At 40.6% G+C, this 27,911-nt stretch overlaps 1 protein-coding gene across 4 annotated transcripts in view; it reads right to left on the bottom strand.

Moving 5' to 3' along the window:
* Zdhhc17 (zinc finger DHHC-type palmitoyltransferase 17) overlaps positions 1-27,911 on the bottom strand; it is a 68,531-nt gene that overhangs the window by 25,328 nt on the left and 15,292 nt on the right. For 2 of the 4 annotated variants that reach the window (XM_036169659.1, XM_036169658.1), the window contains 6 exons: positions 19,003-19,106; positions 17,968-18,090; positions 10,774-10,851; positions 10,162-10,306; positions 6,002-6,066; positions 5,245-5,407 (listed from right to left, as the gene is read on the bottom strand). In XM_036169659.1, the coding sequence (XP_036025552.1) occupies positions 5,245-5,407; positions 6,002-6,066; positions 10,162-10,306; positions 10,774-10,851; positions 17,968-18,090; positions 19,003-19,106 (678 nt within the window). Of the gene's footprint in view, positions 1-160; positions 236-5,244; positions 5,408-6,001; positions 6,067-10,161; positions 10,307-10,773; positions 10,852-17,967; positions 18,091-19,002; positions 19,107-27,911 lie in introns of those variants that run through there. The other 2 variants (XM_036169660.1, XM_036169661.1) reach the window with 2 other exon arrangements.

Raw genomic sequence — 27,911 nt, forward strand, 5'->3', positions numbered from 1 at the left:
TTTTTCAAAAGCCCAGGCAGATTTTTAAAACAAAACCAATGGTATTTAATAAGGAATGGGCTAATCTAGGGATATTTCTTTTAGATAGTCCTTGCTTATTCCAGAATTCCATCCCCTGAGTTTTCAGAAGCGGCTAATGAATCCGAACTATAAAGATTACCTGAGTAATAGCAATCCCTTGGGTAACCACCACTCCCAGATTATCCTGCAGTTGCCTCGGTCCAGCTGAGCACCCTTCCACTAGAGGGTCATGTGACACCTAAGGATTGCCTAGACAGAAAGATTGAGGGAGCTTTAAAACCTTCGACTCCTCTAGTCATCTGACCATGTGCGTACAGTTCTTTCAGTCGGCTGGTAAACAGACAAACAATTCAAGAGTTGTGCTAAAACCAGGGTTCAGAGTCAAGTCGACATTGGTCACTCCATGTTGCGGCCAAAGCAGTAAATACTACTAGCAAAGGAACATCACAAGAATCCACATGGAGTATTTATAGACTATGTCACTGGTAGTAGACAGATTCTTCAGGGTTTTGGTCAACTAACCATGGCTAAGGTGGAAGATCACTTCAAGTTATGCCTTAGTGGGACAATCTCACTGTCAAAACACTAGTTAGAGACGGCTGAAGTCCAGGTATTCAAGAGCTAATGAACAACTGCATTCTCCAACGATCTCACCTCCTTCCAAGAAACTACAGGGCTCCTTCTGTCTACATATATCCTTTGACGGGTTTAGATAAAAAGACTGGAAACACTGGGGGAGCACTCAGATCAATTGTTCTTCCAAAATTAAAATTTCTAAATTTATCAGTATAACAAGACCACCGTAGTAAAAAAGAATTATGACATAAGCCATAAATTTGTTTTTATTCTTAGAACGCAAATTACTTTTTTACCCTATGGTTAATATTTAACCATAACCTAGGACTGTGGCTATAAAATTCTTCTGACACTTATCTGATGAAAGCCAATGATCTTCCCCCCCCCCCCCCCAATGCTGTCACAGAAGTACTTTAAACAAGCCTAAGGGGTTTGTGGGTCTATCTCATCCTAGATTCATTGTGAACCTAATCTAGGGTATTTGGCTACTTCTTATCCTTCCAAATATCAACTTTAAAGTATTTTAAAGTTATCTATTATTAAAGTAGTCTTCAAAATAAGTTGTCTTATTTTGATGGAAGAAATTTGCTTTATACATTAAAGGAATCTAATTCCTTTTTCAAACAAGTAATTTACAGAAGCAATTTCTAGTTAACCTAGACAGATTGAAAAGAAACTTAACCTGATTTTTAAAATATTTATTTTAGGAAAGGGCCCAACAGCTAAATAGTTATAGCACAGAAAATGTTTGTTTTATCTTGTCTGATGAACATAACTTTTATAGCTTTTAAAATCAAATCTAGGTCTGTAGCTACAGCCTACCCTTACAATTCATTTTTATTTTACATTTTAAAGCTGTATTTATTTTATTCTATGTCTATTAGTGTTTTGTCTGCACATGTGTACACAGACTACATGAATGACAGGTGCTTGCCAAAGTCAGAAGAGGGTGTTAGAGCCCCTGAAACTGGAGTTCCAGATGGCTGTGAAGCACCATGTGGGTGCTGGAAAATGAACCCGGGTCCTCTGCAAGAGTAACAAGTGCTCCTAACTGCTGAGCATCTCTCCAGCCCCTACAATTCATTTTTAGTAAGATGATCTTTCCTAGTATTTAAAATGAAAACTCAAATAAATAAATGTTGTCAAAATTGTGAACAAATAATAATGTTGGAGCTTTTAAAATTAATTTTTCCTTTTCAAAATTTGCAGTTACCTAAATAATTCGCTTTATATGGTACACAGTGAAAAGGCATCACTTCATGCTAAGTATTATCGAAACAGAATGAAGTCCTATCATCTTCAACACAAATTAGTACTGTCCCTCAGCATTCACCACCTCAGCGTGTGTCAAAAGACCAGTTAATTAAGACAAAAGCTGTCTCACCGAGGATGCTTTCTTTCTCTCGCAAATATAATCTCCTGTATCATTCTTACTCTAAAATATAATAGATATTATCTCAAATCTTTTCAGTTATCTGCACCTCTACTCCTTGGCTAAGCTAACACGGTCCTTACAAAAACAACAACAAAAACCACCAGCGTAACTGATTTACCAATCTTCCTATTGTCCTAATGATTCAATGACTTTTTCAACCAAAACAAAAAACCACATCCTATGACAGTCTATACAAACCCTCCTGGGTCCTAGGACTAGACAAACAATTAAGCATCTTACCTTAGCGTCTATACGCTCTGGCACCTGCCTCTCAAGTCGCTTCTTGCTCACTGTACTTGTAAGCCAGCCTCAGTTGGCACCCCTAAAACTCAGCCTCTGACCCTCCTAGGCCTTGCAGTTAGAGCCTGCACTTCTTTACAAGGAATATGTGTGAACCACTTATCTCTGCAACTGACTCCTCCCCATCATAACCTCCAAAGAAAATACACCTCAGAGCAATTCTCCTCTCACTGTTCCCTTCTCAGCCTGCCATCCAATCGCATCTCATTATTCATTTCTTCTCGATTTCATTTCTTCAACAGAATGGATGTGTGTTCTAAGACAACACAGACCTTAGTCTGTCTTGACCACTGAGACAACCTACCAATATTTACTGAATGAATGAAAACGGTTTCTATTGGAAGTGGTGTATACTGCAAGAATACAGAGGAGGCTAGACCCAACAGAGAGGGCAGAACGCTTGCCCTGCACGCATGAAGTCCTGGACTCAGGCTCTGATACAGGCATGGGGACTCTTTCCTTTTCACCCAGCAGTCAACCCTGAATCTGTGTCAGACACAATAAAATGATTTTAAAAGGCATGGGTTTAAATAAAATGTCTACAGGCACATTAGTAAGCTCAATCATTTGGCACTGTAGACTCTACAGGGTATTAATCTCAGTACCATATAAGTAACATGCCTGAACCTAGAGCACACTTTAAAAAAAATTTAAAAATCCCATGAACACTTTCAAATACCTCTACTCTTATCATTACCTCTCTACTGAAATTCATTAGGAACTTCTCTATCTTACCAACATTAAAAGTTGATGCAATGGTTAGTGGGGTCCACAACTTTTCACTACTTACTTTAAAAGATGTTAAAATTTGCAAACACATTGTACATACTTAAAGAGCATGACTGAATTGTCCTAAGCTTTTGTGTAAAAATACCACTGGCTCCAAATTACCAAACTGTATATATTAATACAGCAAATTAGAAAAAGGCAAATTGAAATTAGTTACTTGCTGTAAAAAATTGGTTCTATTTTTTTTCAGTGATGCAGGCAATATCTTGAAACGTATTTCTAGTACATGAAACTTGGGCACCTGGAAGTCAAAGATGAAGGAACGCAAATGGTAAAAATGAGAGAATCTCAGTTAACTGCCCTAAAGGAGCACTGGTCAGGTTTAGTTAGGTATCTTCTTCCTTCTTCTTTTGGTCTGGGCTAGGCATAGGTTACTGAAGCTGGTGTTAAGAATTTTCAGAGAGAGCAACACCTTAAAATTAATTTTTGCAATGGCAAATATTACTCTATCATTTCTGAAGTAGCAGAACAGTGTACTGGCTGTCATAAACACCAGCTTAGGCAAAATTGAAGACTATGCAAATTTTCATTCTTTAGCCAATCGATATTTGTTAAATGCCCATCACATGTCAGTCATTATGGTATGCCAACTTTCCTTTGCCATGTGTTTAGTAGACCATTCTGATCATCCTGGGTAGGAAAAAGACTTATAAGTTTAAAAAACAGAAATAAAACACATGATTTTATCAAATTTATAGTTTATAACATTTAAACTAAACTCAAAATTTATAATTAGACCAGTTCTAAAAATTCACTACACTATGAAATAAGTTTAAAAAACAAAAAAAGCCCAAGTCATTTTTAATAGTCTAACCTTCTCTTCTTAAAGTGACCCAATAAAGGAAGAATTTTCACGATAACATAAAGAGATGCCTTGATCCAGCAAGAGGTACCTACTTTTTGATTGGCTATTTCAGGTTAGTATTAGCTTAAACTCCCTTCACATTTAATTAGCATATATCCTTTAGGCATTTATAAAACATGGCTCATAAAATACTACAAATTACAGCTAATCCTTTAAAACATTTGTCAAAAGACAGTGATTCCTGACAATTTTTGTGGTCATTCCAATTTCTGCTAAAGGACACAGTGGACCGTAAGTCTTTAAGAATGCAAAGGATTAACCAAAAAGTTGAGATTACCAACAGAATCAACTTTTGACATTTATGCTGTGTCTGCCTGTGCAGGAACACATGCCACAGCACACATGTGGAGGTCGGAGTGTAACTTGAAAGCTGTCTCCCTCCACCATGTCCTGAAGGGGAAACAGGTCACGAGGCGGGGCAGCCAGTGCTTTTTCCCACCGAGGCATCTTGCCAGTCCCTCAGCAGAATCTTGTGTTTGCAGACAATTATGATGTCTACAAATTTTAAAAACTCAAAGTACACATGTTATATTGTACTTGGCTCTTAGATTAATTCTGTATACTTCTCTTGGGTTAACTCACCATACTCTATAAACATCATAAAGGGTTTTATCCAATTTTAAAGTCTTGCTCTTTAAAGGAATAAGTTACTAAAATGGCCGAGTCACAGGATCACTAGAACTCATTACAAATGACGTGTTTTTATATTATTGCTGTTGTCATTATGTGTGAAGGTCTGATGCACACACGGAGGCTGGTGCCTTGGCACGCAGGTAGGTCAGAGGCTCGCCTTGTGGAGTTGGCTCTCCCCGTCCACATCTTTACCTGCATGGGTCTGGGAGTCATTCAACTCAGGGTGCCGGCCTTTTACAAACAAGTGATCTTACCAGCTGTGTCACTGTGCTGACAGGGAATGTGTTCGCTAACTATAAATTTACACGTAATAATATTCTTAAGAAACCAGAAAGCTACTGTCGTTCACTTATAGAAGTTAAAGTATGTAATTTCTAAAATCCAGTATAATCCCCCAATAAAAAGGCCACCCAAAACTAAAAACTATTTAAATATAAGATGAAAGTAAATGACCTGAGATTTGAAAACCAAGTTTTTGTAGAAGCAAAGGACTAAATAATACATTTCTTCTAATGTTCAGTCTTTAAAAGAAAAAAAAAAAAAAGTCAACAGCCAAACAACGCGTTTTATGGAGAGACTCATCCATTAGTGTCTTCCTTTCCCTTCGACAGCAGCTCATATTTACCTTGATATTCTGGGCATCCACGTTCCCTCCAGCTTCCAGAAGGAGACTAATGACTGTGGTGTTCCCTGCTAGAACTGCCCAGTGCAGAGCAGTGTTTTTGTGATACTTGTCACCAAGGTTAACTGAAACATTGAATGTTAAAAGCAATCTAGTTGGATCCACACTGAAAAGGAAAAAAACAAACAAACAACAACAACAACCCTAATTTCAATTATCGAAATCATTACAGAGACTACACTGATTGTGGCTGCATTCTCATTCCATCTTGGAACGCTCTATTCTAGCCTCAATAACATTACAATCACTAATTAAATAATGTTTTAACATAAATTATCATGTATGTGCAACCCTATATAAAGTAATATGGTGCCAAGATACAGCATACTTGATCCTGACTTAATCTAAGAATCCATGTTCTTAACACCTACACATTTAAATAAAAAATACTTCATTTCAATTTGGACTGATACAAAAATGATTTACAACAACTTAAAATGAATACATAAAATTTTACAATACAATTGCATGAAAAGGTAATTACTTTAAAAAAATGAACTTTTCTTCCATTTTCAGAATTAAGCAGATGACTGGGCCAAGTAAAGACACCCAAACAGCCAAGAGTAAGGTCTGTTCTGCACCAGTCATGGCTACAGAAACTTTAAAGAGCACCGAGTGTGACATCCGCTGGTCTTTCTAAGCACTTGTTCCACACTGTATTATACCGAAGTGATCTAGACAGGCCATAATGATTACATACCTATGTGTTCTATAAGCTGCCCACATTAAAGGTGTCATTCCATTCTGATCCATCATATCTACATCCTGATAATAAAGTCAGACAGCAGAGTTTTAAGATCCTAACCAAAATTAATTGGAAACATCTAATTTATACATTATGCAATCTAAAACATTACTACTCAATCAAGAATGCTTTATGAAAGTTTCTTTCTAACTTTAAAATAAAACTAAGTACTGCCACTAATTAGCCTAACTGGCTTACAAATTATCCTTTCAATGTTTCACATTTAAAGATCTTAGCTAGTTTAGAATTCTAAGTGGTCCTCAACCACTATTATTCCACAATCTTCATTTAGAACAGAGGACAAATTTTACTAGTCTTTCCCAAGATGAGACCTGCCATGTGACACTGCTCTGCAGTCTTCATTGTTCAGAAGGTAAAAGATATACCACAGTTTTATACTGTAATTTCCCTGACAACTTTTAGGCATCTATAAATACTATACCTGTTAAGTCACACAATATTGTGTCTAAATATTTTAAATATGCATTGCTTTTTTATGTAGAAAAATTACTCAGAAAAAAACCTAACTGAAGAACTTAGGTCACCACATTTTCCCTTTTCTATAAACCTGCCGTGCTAGTAAGTCCTGATCTGCGATCTTTGGGGATTTTTCCTGTTAGGGTGCTGTATTTTGTGCCAGTGTCTGGCCCTGAAGTCCGGGCTGGCCTGGCGTTAGCCATGCAGCCCCGGCCGGCCGCTGGGCTCAAACTCGTGGTGGTGCTCCTGTCTCTCAGCCTCCTGAGCAGCAGGACAACAGGCCTGTGCCAACACACCCAACACCGCTTGATTTTGTGCGCACCCATGTGTGTCTCTCTCCGTGCTGGATATGTATGTCTGTGCAAGCACACTTGTCCACACATGCTGGTGGAGATAGAGGCCAGTGGCAGGTATCAAGTATCTCCCTTGAAAGCTAACTCCGCTTGATTTTCTGAGACAGGGTCAGCTAGACTGACCAGCTAGAGAGCTCAAGATCCACCTGCTGCAACAGTGGGATTACCCCCACCAAGCCAGCAAGTTTTAGCTGAGCGCCAGTGGAGTGCTGCTCATGGTCGCACCGCTGGGGCTCTTAAGACTGAGCCGACCATCTCCCAGCTTCGTTCCCTTGATCTTTTTATAGCCCACCGCTTCTCCAGATTTTAAAAAGACTAGTGAAATGAGCCACACTTCCCGACCAATTGCATTAACAAAAAGACAATCGACACTTGAAAATGTTACCATTTTTTCTTTCCCAGCTAAGAGGGGAAAGAAAAAGTAAATATAAAGAAACTAGACTAAGGCTAGTCTATGACAGTTTCCAAGATGGTTCCTATAGTACTCCATTCTTGTGCTGTGCCGACATTTCCCACGCTGAGCATGAGCTACAATGTCCCAGCTTTAGCTGACAGGTTCAAGTGAGCACAACAGCCTGTCTGTGTTCTTCAGGAATTCTGAGGCACCACATAAGAAGTCTACTTCCCTGTTGAAGAGGGGTATTGTAGAGTTTGGACAATGCATGAGGAAAGGCAGAGGGGCTAGGGGGCCCAGCACCCCAGCTAAGAACAGACCTCTATCTATTTTATCAATACAAGGAATAGATACACAACACATTCTGATTATAATACAACCAGAAAAAAAAAAAAGAAAAAGAAAACCTAGGTAGTGCTTCTCTTAAACAAATCTATTTATTATAAAAGCATAAGATGAATAGCTTTATAAATTAATGTGATTTTTATGATGCACACTCAGAAAAACAAATCAAGACCAGTAACTTAAATCCCATGTTTCCTGACAGAAACTTCATTATTTAATGCAGCAGAAAAAGGAAACATGGTTTGTTTTGTTTCATTCTAAATCATTCTCCTCAAGAGGTTATTAAAACAGAGAATGAAAGTCAATAAAATTAGCTTCAGACATTTACATAAATTCAGATGACAAGTTCCAATGTTTGTTCTGGTGAATTGTAGGTCATCATGACACAAGCTAGGGTCATTTTAGAAGGGGACCCTCAATTGAGAAAATGTCCACAGACTTGCCTGTGGTGCATTTTCTATATGACGGATTTGAGAGGGCTCAGTTCACTGTGGGTGGTGCCACCCTGGGCTGGTGGTCCTAGTGAAAAAGCAGGCCCAGTGAGCCAGTCAGCAGTGTTCCTCAATGGCTCCCACCTCCAGTCTCCTGCCCCGACTCCCCTTTAATGATGGACTACTGCCTGAAAGTGTAAGCAAAATAAACCCTTTCCTCCCCAAGCTGCTTTTGGTCTGGGTGTTGTATCACAGCAATAGGAACCCTAGCTGAGACAGAAATTGGTACCAGGTCTTGGGGTACTTGTGTGATAGACTTGACCGTGTGTATTGGGGAGGATTGTGGTGTCACTGTCTTTTGAGCTAGGATAGTTGTGGAGTGCTGAGAGCTCAGTGGGCTGTTCTGTGACAGCTTGGAAGATAAGGATGTTCAAAGAAATACAAGCGATGGAGGTCAGGCTTGTGAAGTTTCAGAGGGAAGTTCTGCGAGTCCCTTACATAACCTGCAGGGACATTCAATATTTTAGGACTCTGTGGTTCTGCTCAGCTGGAGCTGGAGAGCTGGCTGGCTGTGGTTAACAAGAGACCAGCACCACAGAAATGAAACCTTTGCTTTACTAGAATGATTTACGTTGGTGAACCGGAGCTGAGAAATTAGTGGTGATGAAGAAGAGACCAGCAGCATCATGCAGACAGTAAACCTAGGAGTATTTCCTCAAGGTCAGCACACAGAAGATATGGTCTAGAGGGATGGAGGAGTGATCTTATGCTGGCAGCTGAACTTAGTAGTCAAAGATACCAAGCAGCCACATGGTACTAGTTTTGAAGGCATGAAGGGATCACAGAGAACAACTGAGGCTTGGCACTGTGTGGTGGGACTGGAGTCCCTGAAAAGAGGCCACAAGAAGCTAATAAGTACAACAGCCCGGCTACAGCAGAGACTATAGCATCGTAGAAATGGATGGCTGTGGAAGTCCTTTCACGGAGCCAGAAGGTTGTGAGTTGATCCCAGGTGTCCAACACTTGGCTCTTTACACTGAGTTAGCCTTGATTTCACTTTGTTCGGGCTGTGACTCTATTTTGATTCTTCCTACTTGGAGTCAGTAAGTATTTAACTTGGTTTTTTGATTTTACAGGAGCCTGCAGTTACGATACCTTGGATATTTTAGAGAGACTGGATATTTTAAAGTATGAATTCTTTAAAAGACTGGGACTCTGTAAGTTGGAATATGTTTTATATTGTGATAATATTAACATGCTGTCTTAGGGACAAATGAGAAAGGAAAGATTCCAGTTGAACTGTGATGATTCTATGCCAAGCTGACAAGGGGCCAATTGTGCTGGTTAGTTTTATGTCTACATGACACAAACTACAGTCAGTTTAGCAGAGGGAACCTCAATTTAAAAACAAATGTTCTATCAGACTGGCCTGTGGGCAAACCTGTGATGCCATTTCTTGATCAATAACTGACATGGGAGGGCCCAGCTCACTATGGGCAGTGCCACACCTGGTCACCTAGTGGTCCTGGTGCTGTAAGAAAGGCTGAGCACACCCCGAAGAGTAGCCAGGAAGCAGTGTGCCCTCCATGGGCTCTGCATCAGCTCCTGTCCTGACGCCCTCTGATGACGGACTGTGATGTGAAGTGTAAGTAAAACAAAGCCTTTCCTCTCAAAGTTGCTTTTAGTCTTGGTATTTTATCACAGCAACAGAAATCCTAAGAATATTTAAGGGAAATATTAAAGGGAAAAAAATAATAGATTATAAATTTTCCCCTTATTTTCCACTATTTATTTCAATCACACTTACAAATTAAAAACCATTTGGGGATTTAGCTCAGTGGCAGAGCGCTCGCCTAGCAAGCGCAAGGCCCTGGGTTCGATCCTCAGCTAAAAAAAAAAAAAAAAAAATTAATGGAGAATTAGCTAATTTGTGACTATATTTGCTTTTAAGTTCACTAAAAACTCAGTATCAAAATAATTATATCCATTTCTTCATTCACCAGAAAAATAGTACTTAAGCATTTCCAGGTTTTACAAATGTAATGCTAAGAATATCAGGCATTTGAGCCATGAAGAATATTTGATTAAAACACACACCAGTAAGACTTTTTTTACCTGTCCTTTTGCTATAAGATAAGCAACAATTGAGGTATGTCCAAACTGAGCAGCCAAATGGATACAGCTGCATCCTTCCCCATCAATTAATGAGGGATCTGCACCATATTTCATTAGTTGCACAACCATGGATAAATGGCCTTGTCTAAAAAATAGAAAGACAAACATTTAGACCTAAAGTTATTTCAAAGACAGTCTTCTGGAAAAGAGAATACTTCTGAGGAAGGTAACAATGGAAAGTTAAATCATGTATTTTATGAAGTTGCTTTAAAACAAGACAGAGGAGTTTGTGGTTCTTAAAAGTCTTAAATGGAACAACAACCTTGATAACTTAATGAAAACGATCTTCACTTCCTTAAATATCATAATTACTAAGTTAGTTCCATTCCAATATGACCGTAAAAGTCCCAAGAACTAACCTGCTTAACTGTAAACATACACACACACACTTCCAAAGTATTACATTTCCTAACCAAAAATGACTCAGCCCTTACATGCTTTCTGAGGACAGCTGGGAACTCTGCTTCCAATGAAGGTGACACTGGGCAGCAATAACTAAATGATAACCATACCAAGTGCCCAAGGAAAGGGTGAATAAAAGTCAATGTTAACCTTGTGGCCCAGTGCAATGGAGTTGAGTTCAGGTCTCCTCCAAGTTGATCCACAATAGCACCTTTCGAAATATAGTATCTGTAAAATGAAATTTATAGTAATTTAGATGGTTTTCATCTTCAACTTCAGAAAATTATGTGAAAAGTAAAATGTTTTCCACTTGAGCTATCATCCGATTTTGTGCCTTGGGGAAGATACAGTCTTTTGAAAGTTTAAAAAACATGTTTAGTAGAATTTCATATTAATTCATATTTCTAGTACATTCATGTACTAGAAAAAAAAGGAAATAATTTTTAAAGCTATTTAAAAAAAAAAGTGTCAAGCTGGACAGTGGTGGTGCACACCTTTAATCCCAGCACTTGGGAGGCAGAGCCAGGTGGATCTCTGTGAGTTCAAGGCCAGCCTGGTCTACAGAGTGAGATCCAGGAAAGGCACAAAGCTACACATAGAAATCCTGTCTCGAAAAACCAAAAAAAAAAAAAAAAAAAAAAAAAAAAAAAGCCAACTAATCACATAGAAAAGGTGGTCAGACAATCACAGGGATCTGAGCAACACAAACTTTTGAGATGGGTAGTTGTCCACACAGGAGCCAAGAACAGTACACACAGGCAGTAAGGACAGCTGTGTCAGCAGTCCGCACTGCCGAGGACCCGAGGGAGCGAGTTTTGAGTGCACACAATAAGACAGACTGAACTTCTGGAGAGAACGCCCTATTTACCATCTTCTGCCTGATAATCAGACATAAATAGTTAAAATCAGACACATCAATGGAAGATCACTGAAAGGGACAGAGTCTGGGAACAAAAGCTTACAGAATCTGAGCAGGATAATTACAACCGAGAACTGAATACTATATGTTCCTTAACAACCAAGTTCCTCCTCCTTCTGAACCCCACAAAAGGAAGCCCTAAACAAGCAGGGCCTATGGTGGTTTGAAGGAAAACGGCCCCCAAAGGGAGCGGTTCTAAGTGGCTTCGATGGAGGAAGTGTGTCACTATATAGGTGGGCTTTGAGGTCTCATATATGCTCAAGCCACATCCAGTATCTCAGACCACTTCCTGTTGCCTATGCAAGATGTAGAACTCTCAGGCACCTCTCCAGCACCATGTCTGCCTGCACGCTGCCTTGCTCCCCACCATGATGATGATGGACTGAACCTCTGACTGTAAGCAAGCCTTCCCAATTAAATGTCTTCCTTTATAGAGCTGCTGTGTCTGGATCTGTGGTCCGTGTCACTTCAGGGGACCTTAGAGCCATGTGAGAGGAAATCAGGGCCATGCTGAGCCTGCCTTGCCCTTTGCTGGCCCAGGGAAAGCTGGCTTTGCCTCTCTCTGGACACTGCAGCAGGAGAGCTGGCCCCTGCACCTGGGAGAGACGGCCCCATCCCTCGCTACAGGTGAGGGTGAACAGACCCTGAGGGCATGGGCATGGGGGGAGCCGATTCTGCCCCCTCACCTGAGGCAGGTGGCCCCAGTGGCCCAGCCTGATCAGCTCAGCTACTATTCAGGCCCACAGCCCGGCCTTGGGTTGGCCCAAACTAACATCTACCCATCTAGGACCTGCTGAAGGGACTGGCCCTCTGGAACAATATCTGCAGGATCTCCATGACTCAAGGTGGCTGCAGGATATCTAAGAGGGGTTCCAGTGAGAATCCAGTGATGATGGTGTACCAGAAACCAGAAGCCTTGAACCAGAGCAGTGAACAATGCAATGAACATGCTAGCAAAGCTGATTGGGCTGAAAAACAATTGCAATACAGGAAGTGTATAACACCATCAAAAGACCAAACCTTCTAATTACGAGGAAGAAGAACCACAGGTGAGTGGCACAGACAGACTTTACACAAAATCCAAGAAAACGTCCCCCAATCTGAGGATAAAGATACAAGCCACAGAGCACTGAACAGACAAGACCGAAGAAGAAGCTTCTCGTGGTATTTCAAAGTTAGGACACTGTAAAGACCAGGAAGAGTCCTGAAAGCTTCAAGGAAAACACAAATCACAGACAGACAGAAGAAAGCCCATCAGAATGGCAGCTGGTTTCTCAATGGGAACTTTGAAAGCCACAAGAACTTAAAGCCAGACTCTAACCTAGACTGACTGACCCAGCAAAACTCTCCCATAACTGAAGGAGAAAGAAAAACTTTCCGTAACACAAACAGCCCCAAATAAAATTGTATCAGCAGAGCACACCTAAAGGAAATACAGGAAGCATTGCCAAAGAAGAAAACAACAAATGAAGCCATAATGACCGAAACGAAAGGTACCACTGAGAACACAAGCCCCACTGAAAACCAACACCACAATTACCGAATGCAACATACATTGCTAATAACTAAGTAATAGCAGCTTCAACTCTCCAATCAAAAGGTACGGCTGGCTGAATGGACCAAGGAACAAAGAGCCATCTGTTGTCTACAGTAAACAATCTTACCTCAGAGTGAAAGATGGACAAGAGTGAAGGGGCACGGAGGCGAGCAGGGTCAATACTCTAATTAGTGCCAACAGACTTCAACTAAAGCTAATCCTAGTAATCAAAAGGACACTTCACTCTAACTAAGGGAACAATCAACGGAAAACGTACACTATCCTACAGATAGAGGCACCAAACTCTGGTGCCCCAACTTCATAAAGAGTGTACTATTGGAATTAAAGGCCAAGAGTAACATCAACTCATCACTAGTAGGTGATTTCAGTACCCCACTTTCTCCAATGCAGAGAAACATCAAAATTAAATAGCATCCTATATCAAACGGAAGTAACAGTTATCTACAGAATATTCCACCCAAACACCAAAGAATACACGTTCTACTCAGCACATGTAAGCATCTCTAAAGTAAATCAAATCATAGAACAACAACAAAAAAAGTCTTAAAAATTTCAGAATGTCTGGAATGTCTCTGTGTACCTTATCTGACCATAATGCAATAAAACTTCAACGTCAACAGCAAACAAATCTCTGTAAGTACACAAACTCATGAGTACTATAATTAATCTAATATTTGACAAAGACGCCAAAAACACACACTGTGGAAAAGACAGCGTCTGCAATCGATGGTGCTGGTGAAACTGGATGTCCATGTGCAGAAGGATGAAATCAGACCCATACCTATCACCTTGCACAAAAAGCAATCACAGGAATCAAAGATATAAATGTGAAACACAGAAACTTATAGAAGAAATCATGTAGCACCCTACAGGACATTGGTATAGGAAAGAATTTCCTAAAGAGGATCCCATCTGCCCAGGAATTCAGGTCAACAATTGCAACGGGGACCCCCATAAAACTAAAAGGCTGCTTCAACACAGCTAAAAACCAATCAAATAAACAGGCAGCCCACAAACTGGAATAGAATCTTTGCCTGATATCTATATATAGATAGATACACATACATATATATAATGATAGATGATTAATATTCAGAATATATTAGGAATTCAAAATATAGTCAAAAACAATCCAAATGACCCATTTTTAAAATATGGGTTTGAGATAAGACCTGAACAGTTTTCAAAAAAAGAAATAAAACTGACTAAGAAATACACTGGCCAGGCATGGTGGCACATGCCTTTAATCCCAGCACTTAGGAGGCAGAGAGAGGCAAGCAGATTTCTGTGAGTTCAAGGCCAGCACGGTCTATATAGCAAGTTCCAGGACAATCAAGACTACATAAAGAGACCCTGTCTCAAAACAAAACAAAACAAAACAAAACAAAACAAAACAAAACAACAAAAAATAAAAAGAAAAGAAATATCTCAAAAACTGTTCATCAGTGCTAGCAACTAGGGAACTGCAAATCAAAACAATCCTGAGAATTGGTCTTACCCCAGTCAGAATGGCAAACATTAACAGAACAAACATTGGAGAGGATGTGGGTAAAAGTGAAACCTCATTCACTATTGGAGGAATTGCACATCAGTTCAGCCACTCTGGAAGTCAGAGTGGAGAACCTTAAAAAAATCTAAAGATAAATATATCATATGATCCATTTTATATATATATATATATATATATATATATATATATATATATATATATATATATATATATATATATATATATACACACACACATATAGCCCTCCTCAGTGTATGCCCAAAGGATTCGCTCAAAACCCCATCTACAGGTACTTGCTCTGCCAGGTTCACTACCACTTTATTCACAATAACTAGGAAATGGAAACAACCTACATGTCCTTCAGCTGACAGGTACATAATGAAAATGTGGTACATATACAAAATGGAGTACTACTGAGCTGTAAGGAAAAACAAAACCATGGAACTGGCAGGCAAATGAGTGGAACCAGAATAGATCATTATTGAGTGTGATAACACAGACCTAGAAAGACAAATATTGCAATTTCCTTCTCATCTGTGGATCCTAGCGCCAAATCTTCAGACGTGAGTATATAACTTGGAGTAACTACATAAACAGGAAAGTAAAAAGTGATCGTGGCAGGGACAGAAAAGCAACAGAGGAGGGAAAAGCAAGGTGCAGGGAAACAGAGAGGACATTTAACTAGGGAGGGAGAAGAGAGGAGATCAATACAGAAGTGGGGGAACGGTTAAATAACAATAGTGATGTCTGAAAAGGTCCTAGGGACCATATTATCTATTCACCAGAAACTACATATAATACCTAAGCCCATGTATGCAGACATAGAGTTCAAACGAAATCTCCCATCTGAGATGCCAATGCTTACCCCAAAGAGCCATAGACCATCTAAGGAAAATCCCAACACCAGGCACAAGAAGCTCCCTGTGCTGGTCAGTGCTGTCCAAACCAATTCTAGAACATTATAGGCTATTGCTGTTGCTTTTGGTTGTCACAGAGGTTGAAGGGAACTCTATCGTTGAAGACACTGTGCATTTGGACATAGGACCCAGAGGATCTGAAATGGATCTGACTGGAGAGCCTCCTCTCTTGAAGATTTAGTTTTCATAATACCAAAAGGTGCCATAAAAGCTTCCAAGAAAGGGAAACAACCACAGTCCTTATCGAACCATGATAACCAGCATGGGCATGCATACTTTGGCAATAACCATCAGCTCTCTAATTTAACTTAAGGCCCACAACAAGATGGAAATCATGTATGGAACTAGAATCCTAGCCAACTACCCAAGGCTGGCAAAGTTGTCCATCTTAAAGAACCTACAACAACCCCTTTACTAAACCAGTGTACTTCCTAACTACAATCTAAAAGCTTATCCTTATATCCACATGTAAGTATACATCTTATCTCTCACTAAAGAAACATCTTGCAACAGATGGAGGCCATTATAGAAACCCACAACCATTCAAAACGCAGACAAATGACCCAGCCCCAACGGATACAATCCCTGCACCGAAGGCTCACGGATCACAGCAGAAGAGGGGGTGGGAATGTTGTACAAGCGAAAGGAACAGGAAGTCTGCTGTGAGACTGAATCTCATAGAAATAGCAGAGAAGCTGCACCTATGAAGTCTCATCAATATGGCTACTTAAACATGACCCAAGGGGGAAAGCTCATGAGGTCTCAACCCTAGAAAAGAATTATTGACGACTAAAGAAAACAGAGAGGGAGAAACAGTATTTATTCTCCAGAGAAGAGCCCCAGACTGGCTGGTTATCCATTACAAAGCGGTCAGCCCTGAAATCACAGACGTAATAACACTGACACTATATGAACTGAGTAGGTTGTATTTATTTATTTAGAGATGTATGTAGATCCATACATGGTAACAATAATTAAAAACAGGCTATGAGTTTGAGAGAGAGCAAGGGGGTCCATGGGAAGGACTAGAGGAAGAAAGGGAAGGAAAAAAATGTAACTTTAATTTAAAAAAAAGAAGTAGCAATATCTAAAAAGATTTTTCCCGCTGGGCGGTGGTGGCATACGCCTTTAATCCCAGCACTCAGGAGGCAGAGGCAGGTGGATCTCTGTGAGTTTGAGACCAGCCTGGTCTACAGAACGAGATCTAAGACAGGCACCAAAACTATAGAAAAACCCGTCTTAAAAAAACAAAACCAAAAAAAAAAAAAGATTTTTCCCCAAAACTGATAAAAATGTTAACCCACAAAAATCAAAATTACTTGAATTCTCATTCAAGATAAATAAAAAAAAATTCAGACTTTTTGGATTCTTCATCTCAAACTACAGAAACAAGAAGTGGAAAATCTAAGAGGAAGCAAACAAAACAAAAGCACGATGCTTAGATGGATTTCTCAGCGGTGACAACAGCCAGCAAACAGTCCAATGGCCTTTGGGATGGGCAGAACAAAGCAACAAGACGCACCAGATCTGTGAACCTACTTCCTAATGCTAGTGACAGCTCCCTTCATAAAGACGGAGCACAGTCCTCCTAACAAATTAGACAGAAGTCGGTGTGAGCGTGCACACTGAGGCGAGCCTGTCAGGAAATGGAAGGAGGAAGGGGGAGCGATCGGAGCACGCTCCACAGGAGCCCCCGGGGACTTCAGTACCCCATGGCTGTCACTGTCACCTCTGCTAGGACTGGGGTGGCCACCTCTTCCCCTGCCCTTACTACCTGTCTGCTCCTCACCCCCTGGGCTGCTGCATTCACAAGTCCACTCCAAGCAGCTTCTTTTAGATTCACGTCCTCATCTAAAAATCTACGTCAGAATTATCCAGAGATTACCATAGACTCCTCTCACTCGGCTCTTGCGTATCTCTTTCTATCAGTGATAAGCAGATTTACACTAAAGGATAGAAACCACTTCATACTTAGGATGCGAAGTACTTAGCCCACAGGCCTGGTGTGAATTAGGTAAGAAGATCACCTGTGACTGTTTGAACACGTCTCCTTTGCTGCTTTTCCCATCTAGAATCCATACTCAGAATGTAGGAGCCAAGTGAAATTACCCAAATTCATGTCTGATTCGAACCTTTATTAGCTGTGATATTGCGGAGCGTAGTTAAGCATTCCGCTTCCGTTTCCTTACACACAAGAGCGTTAGTTACATCAGAAATGGCATTACTTCAACAACTACGGCCAAAAGGAAACACATGTGGAGAAGTACTCTGTGTGACTGGACTCACACAAGCTCTCAAGGTATGTTAAACCTCAGCCGGTTTTCTCCAGATACATAAACCATGAACGCTACGGACTTTAGAAGTCATTAGTTCTTAGGATAATTACTTTCAATAACGGAAGCGTATTAATGACGAGCGAGCGAGCACGGGAAGCACATACTTGACCAAGTCTATCCTGTTGTTGATGGCAGCCCAGTGCAGAAGCGTGACATTCTCTTTGTCTGGTTGCCGAACGTCGTAGCCCGCTTCCACCAGTTCTCGGCAGCGTTCGTATATTCCGTATCTAGAAAAGAGATCGAGAGATGCTACAACTCCTTCAACACTTGGAGCTGGGCACAGCTCGGTGTTTTCAGAAGCAATGCTTTCCTGGAGACTGGACAGTCCCGGTTGGCTTCAACACACAGCAGCCCCTTGCCTCAGCCCCCTCGTCCTGGAATTACAGCTGGGGGACGTCATACTTGGCTAGCCTACTGCTTCATTTTCAAACTTAGAATTAAAACTAGTTCCCAACATATAACCTAACTTTGAAATTATCAGTATGCCAACATCTTTCACTAACTAACCCCCCCTTTTTTTTGCAACTTGAAAATATTTCATTTGTAACAATGTAAAATTTCATGAGGTTCAAGATAAAAAAAAAAAAATCAGAAAAAAAAGAAACCATGAATCAGCTCATTTCTTTATATCACAACGGCATGTTTCTCCCTGGTCTACAGATAAAAACACCTGTTACATTTCAACTTCCATGTGACCTGAATTATAATATTCTTAGACTCATCGCTTTCTTGTCTAGTCTCAAAGACCAATATAATCTGTCTGACATTGGGAAGATCAGATCTTGAACATTTGTGTGATATCCCCCTTAGTAGAATAAATATATATGCATATATAACATTGACTACACTGTATTTATGTACCTGCTGAGTGGTAGGGAATATGGGATGGACCCTTATGTTTTTAACTCAAAGATACTTTTAAAGTTGCAAAGTTTTCTAGTTGTTCACACTGAAAATTCTTAAGGTAAAATAACAAACTTCCACAAAATAGCAAGTAGCAAAAGTGAACAGCTCACGGGAATTACAACAATTTACCTGAGATACTGACAACTTCCCCAAGGCAACAGAATACCATATCTCACATTCATACTTCACTTCACAAACGTCAAGGAAGAAAACCACCACAACAGAAACCTTACTGTGTAGCCTTGACTATGTCCCATGTGCTATAGTCATCAATGTGAGTCTTCCGCCCAAGAGGTTCACCGTATCCATGGTTATAATGGCTCTGTGGTTTGATTTCCTGTCAACGAGAAAAAGCACATAAGCAAGAAATGAAAAACTGCAGGAAATATTTTCATATTTTTATTTTTGTGTTATTTGACAAATACTCATTAGTGAAATAATTATGTTTAACTTACTCAACATCCATAGTCTAAAGAAAAAACATGGTCGAATAAATCTTCCCTGTGGTGATATATTGTTTCTCCCAAAACATTGTGCACTCTAATAGTTTATCTGGGGATCAGAGGACAGAGCCAGCCACTATACACAGAGGTCAGGCAATGGGAGCACACGCCTTTAATCCTATCACTTGGGAGGCAGAGATCCATCTGGATCTCTGTGAGTTCAAGGCCACACTGGAAACAGAGCCAGGCATGGTGACTTATGCCTTAAATCCCAACACTAGTTAACCATAACCATAACCATACAGACGGAAGGAAGTGATGTAGCTGGGCCGAGAGAGGAAGTGAGATGGCAGAACAGAAAGGCATATAGGCATGGGTATACAAGAAGACTCTGGAGTCTCAGTGAGGTGAGGTTGTCTGGTCTGTCCTATTCCTCGGATCTCTCAGTTTTTCACCCCAATATCTGGCTCCAGGTTTTTATTAATAAGACCACTTAACAATTCATCTTACACTTCCCTCTTTATATATTCCTAAAACTAGAAAGCTGAGATTAAAAATTAATGATAAATGAGTAACTGTCTTTTGTACCACAAAACTCTTCACATTGTTCTGAATTTCTCATTCTTCCGTGCCAACTTTTCTATTATTCTAGAATAACCTTACCTCTAACTCTATGTCTCAGATAAAATATAATACACTAACAAAGGTAAAGGACTTACATGTTCTCTTTGAGAAATATAACATGTAAGAACATTCCTCTTCTAAGCATGGTGGTGCATGCCTTAAACCCCCGACACTTGGGAGGCAGAGGCAGGCGGATCTCCATGAGTTCAAGGCCAACTGGCCTACAGAGCAAATTCCAAGGTAGCTAGAGCTACATACATAGTGAGAGTTTGAGGCCAGCCTGGTCTACATAGTCAGTTCCAGGACAACCAAGACTACATAGAAGGTCTCAAAATGAATGAATGAATGAATGAATGAATGAATGAATGAATGAATGAAAGAAAGAAAGAAAGAAAGAAAGAAAGAAAGAAAGAAGTTTTTCTACTGTATTATTATTGAGAATTTCCTATTAACACACTTTGGAGTAGGAGGACTTTATTCTGCTGGAGTCCTGAGATTCATTTAACATGTCTGAACTAGACTTCTATATGCAAGATTAGATATTACCCATTTTCTTACTTAGAGATGTCTGTCCCATTTCTAGAATTGCTGATTTACGGCTTCAATGTATTTCTGACATTATACGACTAATAGTCACATGCATTAATCTTTTCCTTGGGTTTCTCTGGTCTCATTTTTTATATTTAAAAACAACTACAATCATAATGCCATTTACCAACTATTCCCTCTTGTCTTCTCAGGCACATAGTAAGACTGTATACCCCTGGCCATTTGAAAGAAGTCTGTGTAAGTGGTAGGTTTTATTTTTAACTATCAACAAAGAACACATGCCTCACTCTCACCTCCTGTGTCACAGACACCGGCAATCCTTTGAAAGAGTCAAAAGTCATTCTATTCCAAAAGCAGCCACTGCTTACCCCATAACTTATGTGCTGCATGAACCGGCAACATTGAAGCTGTTAACATGTTAGGGTGGAGACTGCAGGAAACCTACTTCACCCTAACTAATATAATCATGAGAGCTATTTATTTTGGGAAGTACTATACAGATAGATCTCTATAAATCTAAATTATATTTTAGAGATGGTTGTAACCACAATATGGTTTTACTAATTTATATTCACAAATATCTTACATATGTGGCTACACATAAGAAATTATTTTAGAATATTTCTTTGAATAGTCTAAAGTACAATCCAATTTCCTAAAAATAAGTGGTATTGTTTTCTCATTTTCATGCCCATAGCATTAGCAAAATCATCAAGTCACTTAACAGTGAACATTTTATAAGACTGATCCTGGCCAATGATTGTGTGGCGCTGGAATGATACAGGTCCAGAGACAAGTTATCTTAGGGTAGCTGAGCTTCCTAAGTGGCTCTTGCAGTCCAACTGTACATGGGCTAGCACCTTTTAACATAAGGTGAGCACTTCTGGATTGTCTGAATAGAACCCTCGTTTCTTCCATCAATCCCCAAACTAAGAATGACCTTGGCAGCATCCAAGGTCCATGAGATAGACATCCCTGCTTTGCTGAACCCATTTTCTTGACACTTCCATTAATGTACTGAAGAGGTGTCTGGAGTTAAAACTCTCTGTTCTATTCCTATAAAACCTTGAAGCTTGTTACAACTTTAGAACACGGTACCTGGGCTAATCTAAATCTGTTTCGAGACCACAGATTAGATCCAAAACAATTTCTTACTCCTTTTCAGGTGAGAGCAATGTTTTGGCTTTTCCCTTGAGAGCAATTATCAGTTTTATCTTCCAACTCAAGATTCTGAACAGCATCCTTTTACTACATCTCAGTGGATGGAAATGATCTTGGAAGTCCTTTTCCTCTTTCTTGACCAACAGCACATATCAGCATCCTAACTCAAGTCCTCAATGTATTTCCAGTGAGTTCCAAAATACTGAGTCATACAAAATGTTTCCTTTTTTCTTTGAGCTGAGGATCGAACCCAAGGCCTTCAAGCGCTTTACCATTGAGCTAAATGCCCAACCCAACAAAATGATTCTTAAAGATTCTGAATAGTTATAAGATGTATTTTCTTTTAAAACCTAAGAGTTACATACATGCATACATTGTTATTTAAACTCAATTACCAAAACGTAATCTGAGTGGTGCAGAGACAGGGTTAAAAATTCTAAGCATGTAAAACTCACATTTTTGAGAATAAACAAAGGCATTACGAATCTAGTTCAATATGCAGCAGAGTTCAATTAGCAAGGCTTATGCAAGAAATAACAAGATTAGATACACAAGTAATCCTCCCAACTAATGCAAAAGCATCTCCTGTTTCTGACACCAGCTAGTCCTTTCCTGCCTGTCCTGGAGGAGGAGACTAGTGGTGTCCCATTTCTGTCGAGGAAATACTCTTCACTGAGCTACCCTCCTAGGTTTTCTTGTTTGCTAAAAGGCATTTATTTCTGCCTACTAAAATGTCCTAGCTAGAGAACTCATTCAACCTTGACTCTTGATCCAAAGCTCAAGAATGCTTTTCTCTAAACAAGTCCTCACTGGCCCCTTTCTCTGTAACCCCCTTAAACACTCTCTCACTCTGTCCAGACCACTGCCCCTATTACTCTCTTCAAAGTTTTATGATCGGGTCTATCAAGTAAGTGACAATCTTTTAGCAATCACACAAATCCTCCATGAACCTGTCCCAGCTTCCGTTTTTCAACTTGTATCTATAATCTCCTTCTCCTATACACTTGCAAGCTGCGTGCTTTAAAACCGGTGCCATCCTCTATCTGAACTCCTGCTAGTCATCCTACTTGGAAGTAGTACTGGGTTTTCACAGTTCAAGCTCACTTACCCCTTCCTCTTGTTTCCCTCGGGCATCTAGATAGCTACCCTATTACCTGAGCTCCCATTACTATGAAAATGACTCAGGAAGCATTGTGGGAAGAAATTATGTTAGTTTGTTATCACCACTGTAACAAACCTAGTGGCCTAAAGCAACACAAATTTATGATTTTAGACTTCCGGATCAGAAACCCCAAATGACTGTTCTTGCTTGCTAAAGGTAAAAACAACTCCCCATCACAGCCCCTTCGTCATCTCTGCAAAGACTTTCCTTCAGAAGTAATGCTTGTTGGTTCCAAGAGTTAGGTCCCACTATCTTAGGGGAAGGGGGTGCTTGCCCACCAGAGGACAGACAAGAGCGGAGAAGAGACAAAGTCCAAGCTGCGGAGTTGGCTCTGTGTGTTGTCTCTCAATTCCTGAATACCTATGGAGCCATTCAAGTACACCTTATCAACTGGGACATCTTCAGAGTTCTGAGGTCTACTCTGCAGGGCTGACAGAACACTGAGACAACTTGTCACTATGCAGCCCAGCCTGGCTTCAAACTTGTAACCCACCTTCAGCTTCGTGTTCCCACATGCTGGTGCTAGGACGGGTGTGAGCCACCATGTTCAATTGACAAGGTATCATCAACCTTGACTCTGATCCTTGTTCGGTCACACAATGTTAGCAGGAATCCTATTAGCTCAGTTGAGAGAGAACCTCTTGAAAAATTCTTCAAAGAATCTTTCCTCACATTAAATTCTCTCTACTGGACAGGCTGGTGGTGATAAAAAAAAAGTTGAGGGGTAGATCACAGTTACTTCCAGCAAGTCCAACCTCTCATCAGATCCTGTTCTCAGCACTGTGCTCCAGAAACCAAGCTGAGAGGCAAGAAGCGGTGTCCCAAACACCCTAGTCTGCACAGGTGGAGCAGAAGCATTTGTCTCTCACACCCAGAAGTGCACACTGCCTTTCTGAGATTTACCAGGTCTGATACAAACAGCTCCCCCTCACTCAACTGTAAATGGTATTTCATTACATCAGTAAACCACACAAGAACACTGCCCTACTGGGTACAGCTGCTTATTCTTTTTGATGCCGTCCTGGTGATACTTTTATCAAATTAGGAAAACACTTACGTACAGATAAAATGATTCAGTTTCTTGAACATCATTAAATTGTATTCCAAGATAGTAGTACCAATTTATACTCTTCGCTAACAATGCAAATGTTATCAGACTTCTTCATTTGGGGAGACCTAGGAAACAGCAAAATTTACCATTTGGGTTTCTATTTCCTGCAGCCAAATGAAGAAAGCTTCTGCAGCAAACATCAAGCTGCACAAACGAAGAGAGGCCTTGGGACTCAGCAACACGGAGGGCAGATTCTTCTGACTTGACTAGAGATGGCATAAGACGGACAGACGGAAGGGAATCACAGACACAGAGTGCCTACAACTCTTTCAGGGCAGTGCTGTCACGAATGAGAGCAGAAGTCAGACCAGAAAGGAAGCCTGAGGAAGGTAACAGTGTTGGCTGAGTTTCAACTCAGGCAATGGCTTTATCATAATAAATACTAGGATGGGCTACAACTGCCCAAGGGTGTGGTTGCCCATCACACCAGTTCCGTGACCAGCACTCAGGGTGTTGAAGGAGAAGCACCACAAGTTCCTGGCTACCGTGGGCTAGCTACAAAGGAAGATGCTGTCTGTGGTGGTTTGAAAGAAAATGGCCCTGACAGGGAGGGGGACTATTCGGAGGTGTGGCTTTGTTGGAGGAAGTGTGTCACTGTGGGGGTGGGCTTTGAGGTTGCCTACACTCAAGCTACACCAGTGACACAGTTCACTTCCTGCTATCTGCGGATTCAGATGGAGAACTCTCAGCTCCTTCTCCAGCATATGTCTGCCTACATGCCACCATATCCTGCCATGATGATAATGGACCAACCCTCTCAAACTGTAAGCCACCCCAATTATAAGAGTTGTCATGGCTGGGTGGTGGTGGCACATGCCTTTAATCCCAGCACTCAGGGAGGCAGAGACAAATGCAGACAGATCTCTGTGGGTTGGAGGCCAGCCTGGTCTACAGAGTGAGTTCTAGGACAGCCAGAGCTACACAGAGAAACCCTGTCTCAAAAAACCGAAGGGGGGAAAAAAGTGACCATGGTCATGGTGTCTCTTCAAAGCAATGGCAATCCTAGGGAAGACACTGTCTAAAAGAAAAATAGGGATCAGGCTGAGAACTGGCTCAGCAGATGAAGTGACTGCTTCCTTAAAGCCACATGGATATGGTAACCTGCCTTTAATCCCCAGCTAGCTTGGATGGTGAGCTCCAGGCTCAGCAAGAGACTACCTCAATGTACAAGGTGGAGAACACACTCTCTCTCTCTCTCTCTCTCTCTCTCTCTCTCTCTCTCTCTCACACACACACACACACACACACACACACACACACACACACGAGGCAAGGGCATGCACACCCACACAAAAACCACATACATGGGAAAAAAAAGAAAGAAAAGGAGAAAAGAAAGTCATAATTTAATAGACTTGCTGTGGATATCACTCTGTATAAATAAAGTGCTGATTGGCTAGTAGCCAGGCAGGAAGGATAGGGTAGGCGGGACAAGGAAGAGGAGAAGGCTGGGAACAGGAAGGCTGGGAGGAGACACCGCCAGCTGCTGCCACGAGAAGCAACATGTAAAAACACTGGTAAGCCACAAGCCATGTGGCAAAGTATAGACTAACAGAAATGGGCTAAATATAAGAGTAAGAGCTAGACAAAGGTAGGCCTGAGCTAATGGCCAAGCAGTTTAAAAAATATGAATGTCTGTGTGTTTATTTTATAAGTGGGCTGCAGGACTTCAGGGGTTTGGTGGGACCCGGAGAGAAACTCTTCAACTACACAGACTTGCTGCCTGAACATCTATTTTTAGGCTCGACATAAAATATTTGAAACCAAGTTTTACCTTGTCATCTCTGGCCAAGTTAAAATTTTCCTCACTTGAGTGACTGGAGATAGCAAATCTGTTCCTTATTCCCTAACCCTGAATCAAACAAGCCCACAGCTGTCACCTATGACAAAACCTAACAGTCACTTATCAGTACCCATGTGTGTTTGCTTTAGAATACTCCTGAATGGGGCCAGTAGATGGCCTGGCAGATACAGGTGCTTGCTGGGTAATCCTGGGAACTGGAATTCAATCCCTGGAACCTACACAGGGCTGGGGAGACTCAGCTCTGTTAAGTCATCCTCTGAACACACGTGCAATACATACATACACACACACACACACACACACACACACACACACACACCATGCACACACATCCAATCATTTTAAAATGCTTAACTAAATCTACACCTTTGCCCTTCCCTAGAATTAGGTAAACACTGTCATATTCATGATCCTGAATAAAGACATCCAAAGTGCCTCATCTCTTTCCCTACTTCCAATTTACCCCTTTAACCCTCATACTTATTACAAATGTTTTCTGTTTCATGCACTCTTATCTCGCCTAGCATATACCTGACCCTAATTCCACACCCCTGTATCCCTGTCAGGGCTCTCCTACAGAATGGGAACTTAATCACAAAAATAATCGTAAAATCAGATTGGAAAGAAGCCACAATGAAATAAGAAAAGAACATCATCAACTACAGTGAGGATGCAGAGATTCTATCAGTCATACACTGCTGATGTAAAGTGCACAGTCACTATGGAGAAAAGTTCATGTACAACTACCATGTGATCTAGTAACTGCACTCATGGGCATTTCCCCAGATAAATCAAAACTTTGTGCTTACACAAATATCTGTACACAACTATTTAAAGCCACCTTCTTTATAGTCATTAAAAACTAACCACAACCCAGGTAATTTACAATGTATGTTTAAAATGGTATGTATATTCATTCATACTATGGAATAACCATCCGTAACAAAAGGGAATGAACCACAAACCCTTACAAATCTCCAAGAATTATGGTGAGTAAAAAAAAATCCAATCAATCCTCTATGGCTCCATACTAAATGGTTCCAATCATGTAACACACTTGTGTACACAAGTTTGGAGACTAAGGATTAACAACACGCAGTGTCTGTGGCAACTGCTCTCCATCTTTTTTATTTTTTATGTCTGGCATCCTAAGAGGCCAAAAGAGGGCGCCAAACTCCCTGAAACTGGAGATATATGTAGTTGTGAATCACCCAATGTAGGTACTGGGAACTGAACTCTGGTCTTCTGGAAGAGCAGTAAATGCTCTTAACCATTGAGCACACTCCAGCCCCTCCACATTCCTTTCTGAAACAGTCTCTCTCTGAACCTGGAGCTCACCATCTGGCTAGACTGGCTAGCCAGAAAGCTCTGGGAATCTTGTTTCTGCTTCCCATGCTCCAAGGTTACACTTGCACACCACTGAGCCCAACTTGTACATGAGTGCTCAGAATTAAACTCAGGTTTTCATCCTCACACACACAGCAAACTTACCAACTAAGCATCTACAGCCCCCAAAAGATGTTTCTGAAAGATGTAGAAAATGTAGAAAACCTATATAGGTGGATGTTGTCCAACAGAATTTGAGCCATTATGAAGACACAGTCCTCCATTCTGTACTGTCAAGCAATAGTTGCTAGCCACATAAAACTAATACACACTTAGGATTTCAGTTTTATGAGTGAAATTTGAATTTTTATTTTATTAACTTACTTTACTTATTTCAAAAAGCCCCATACCTGGTGGCTACTGCACAGAAAAATACAGGTCTAAACACCACAAAAGTGAGATTATTTTGCTCTGAAATAGAACTATGGCCCAAAAGCATTCATAAAAACACTACAAATTTTAAAACATATTATACTACTTACATGTTAACAAGAAAATTATGTAAGTATGTGCCTGAAATATTTATATCTGCCCAAAACACTTCTCAGCATACTCCACAGTAGGGATGGCATTATCTCTGCAGAGGAGCATGTGTCTGTGGGGACGTGGGACTACAGGACCCCTCTTGTACTACCACACACCCGTCTATACTAGCTAACATAAAATGACAATAATGATGTCATTAATTCTAAATGTTTAAAAATGTTGTGGCTTCAATTTTTCATATCTTAAAAATCCATATGCCACCAGGCGTTAGTGGTGCACGCCTTTAATCCCAGCACTCAGGAGGCAGAGCCAGGGGGATCTCTGCGAGTTCGAGGCCAGCCTGGGCTACCAAGTGAGTTCCAGGAAAGGCGCAAAGCTACACACAGAGAAACCCTGTCTCGAAAAACAAAAAACAA

The sequence above is a fragment of the Onychomys torridus genome, chromosome 20, assembly GCF_903995425.1.
Source record: "Onychomys torridus chromosome 20, mOncTor1.1, whole genome shotgun sequence".
Lineage (NCBI taxonomy): Eukaryota > Metazoa > Chordata > Mammalia > Rodentia > Cricetidae > Onychomys > Onychomys torridus.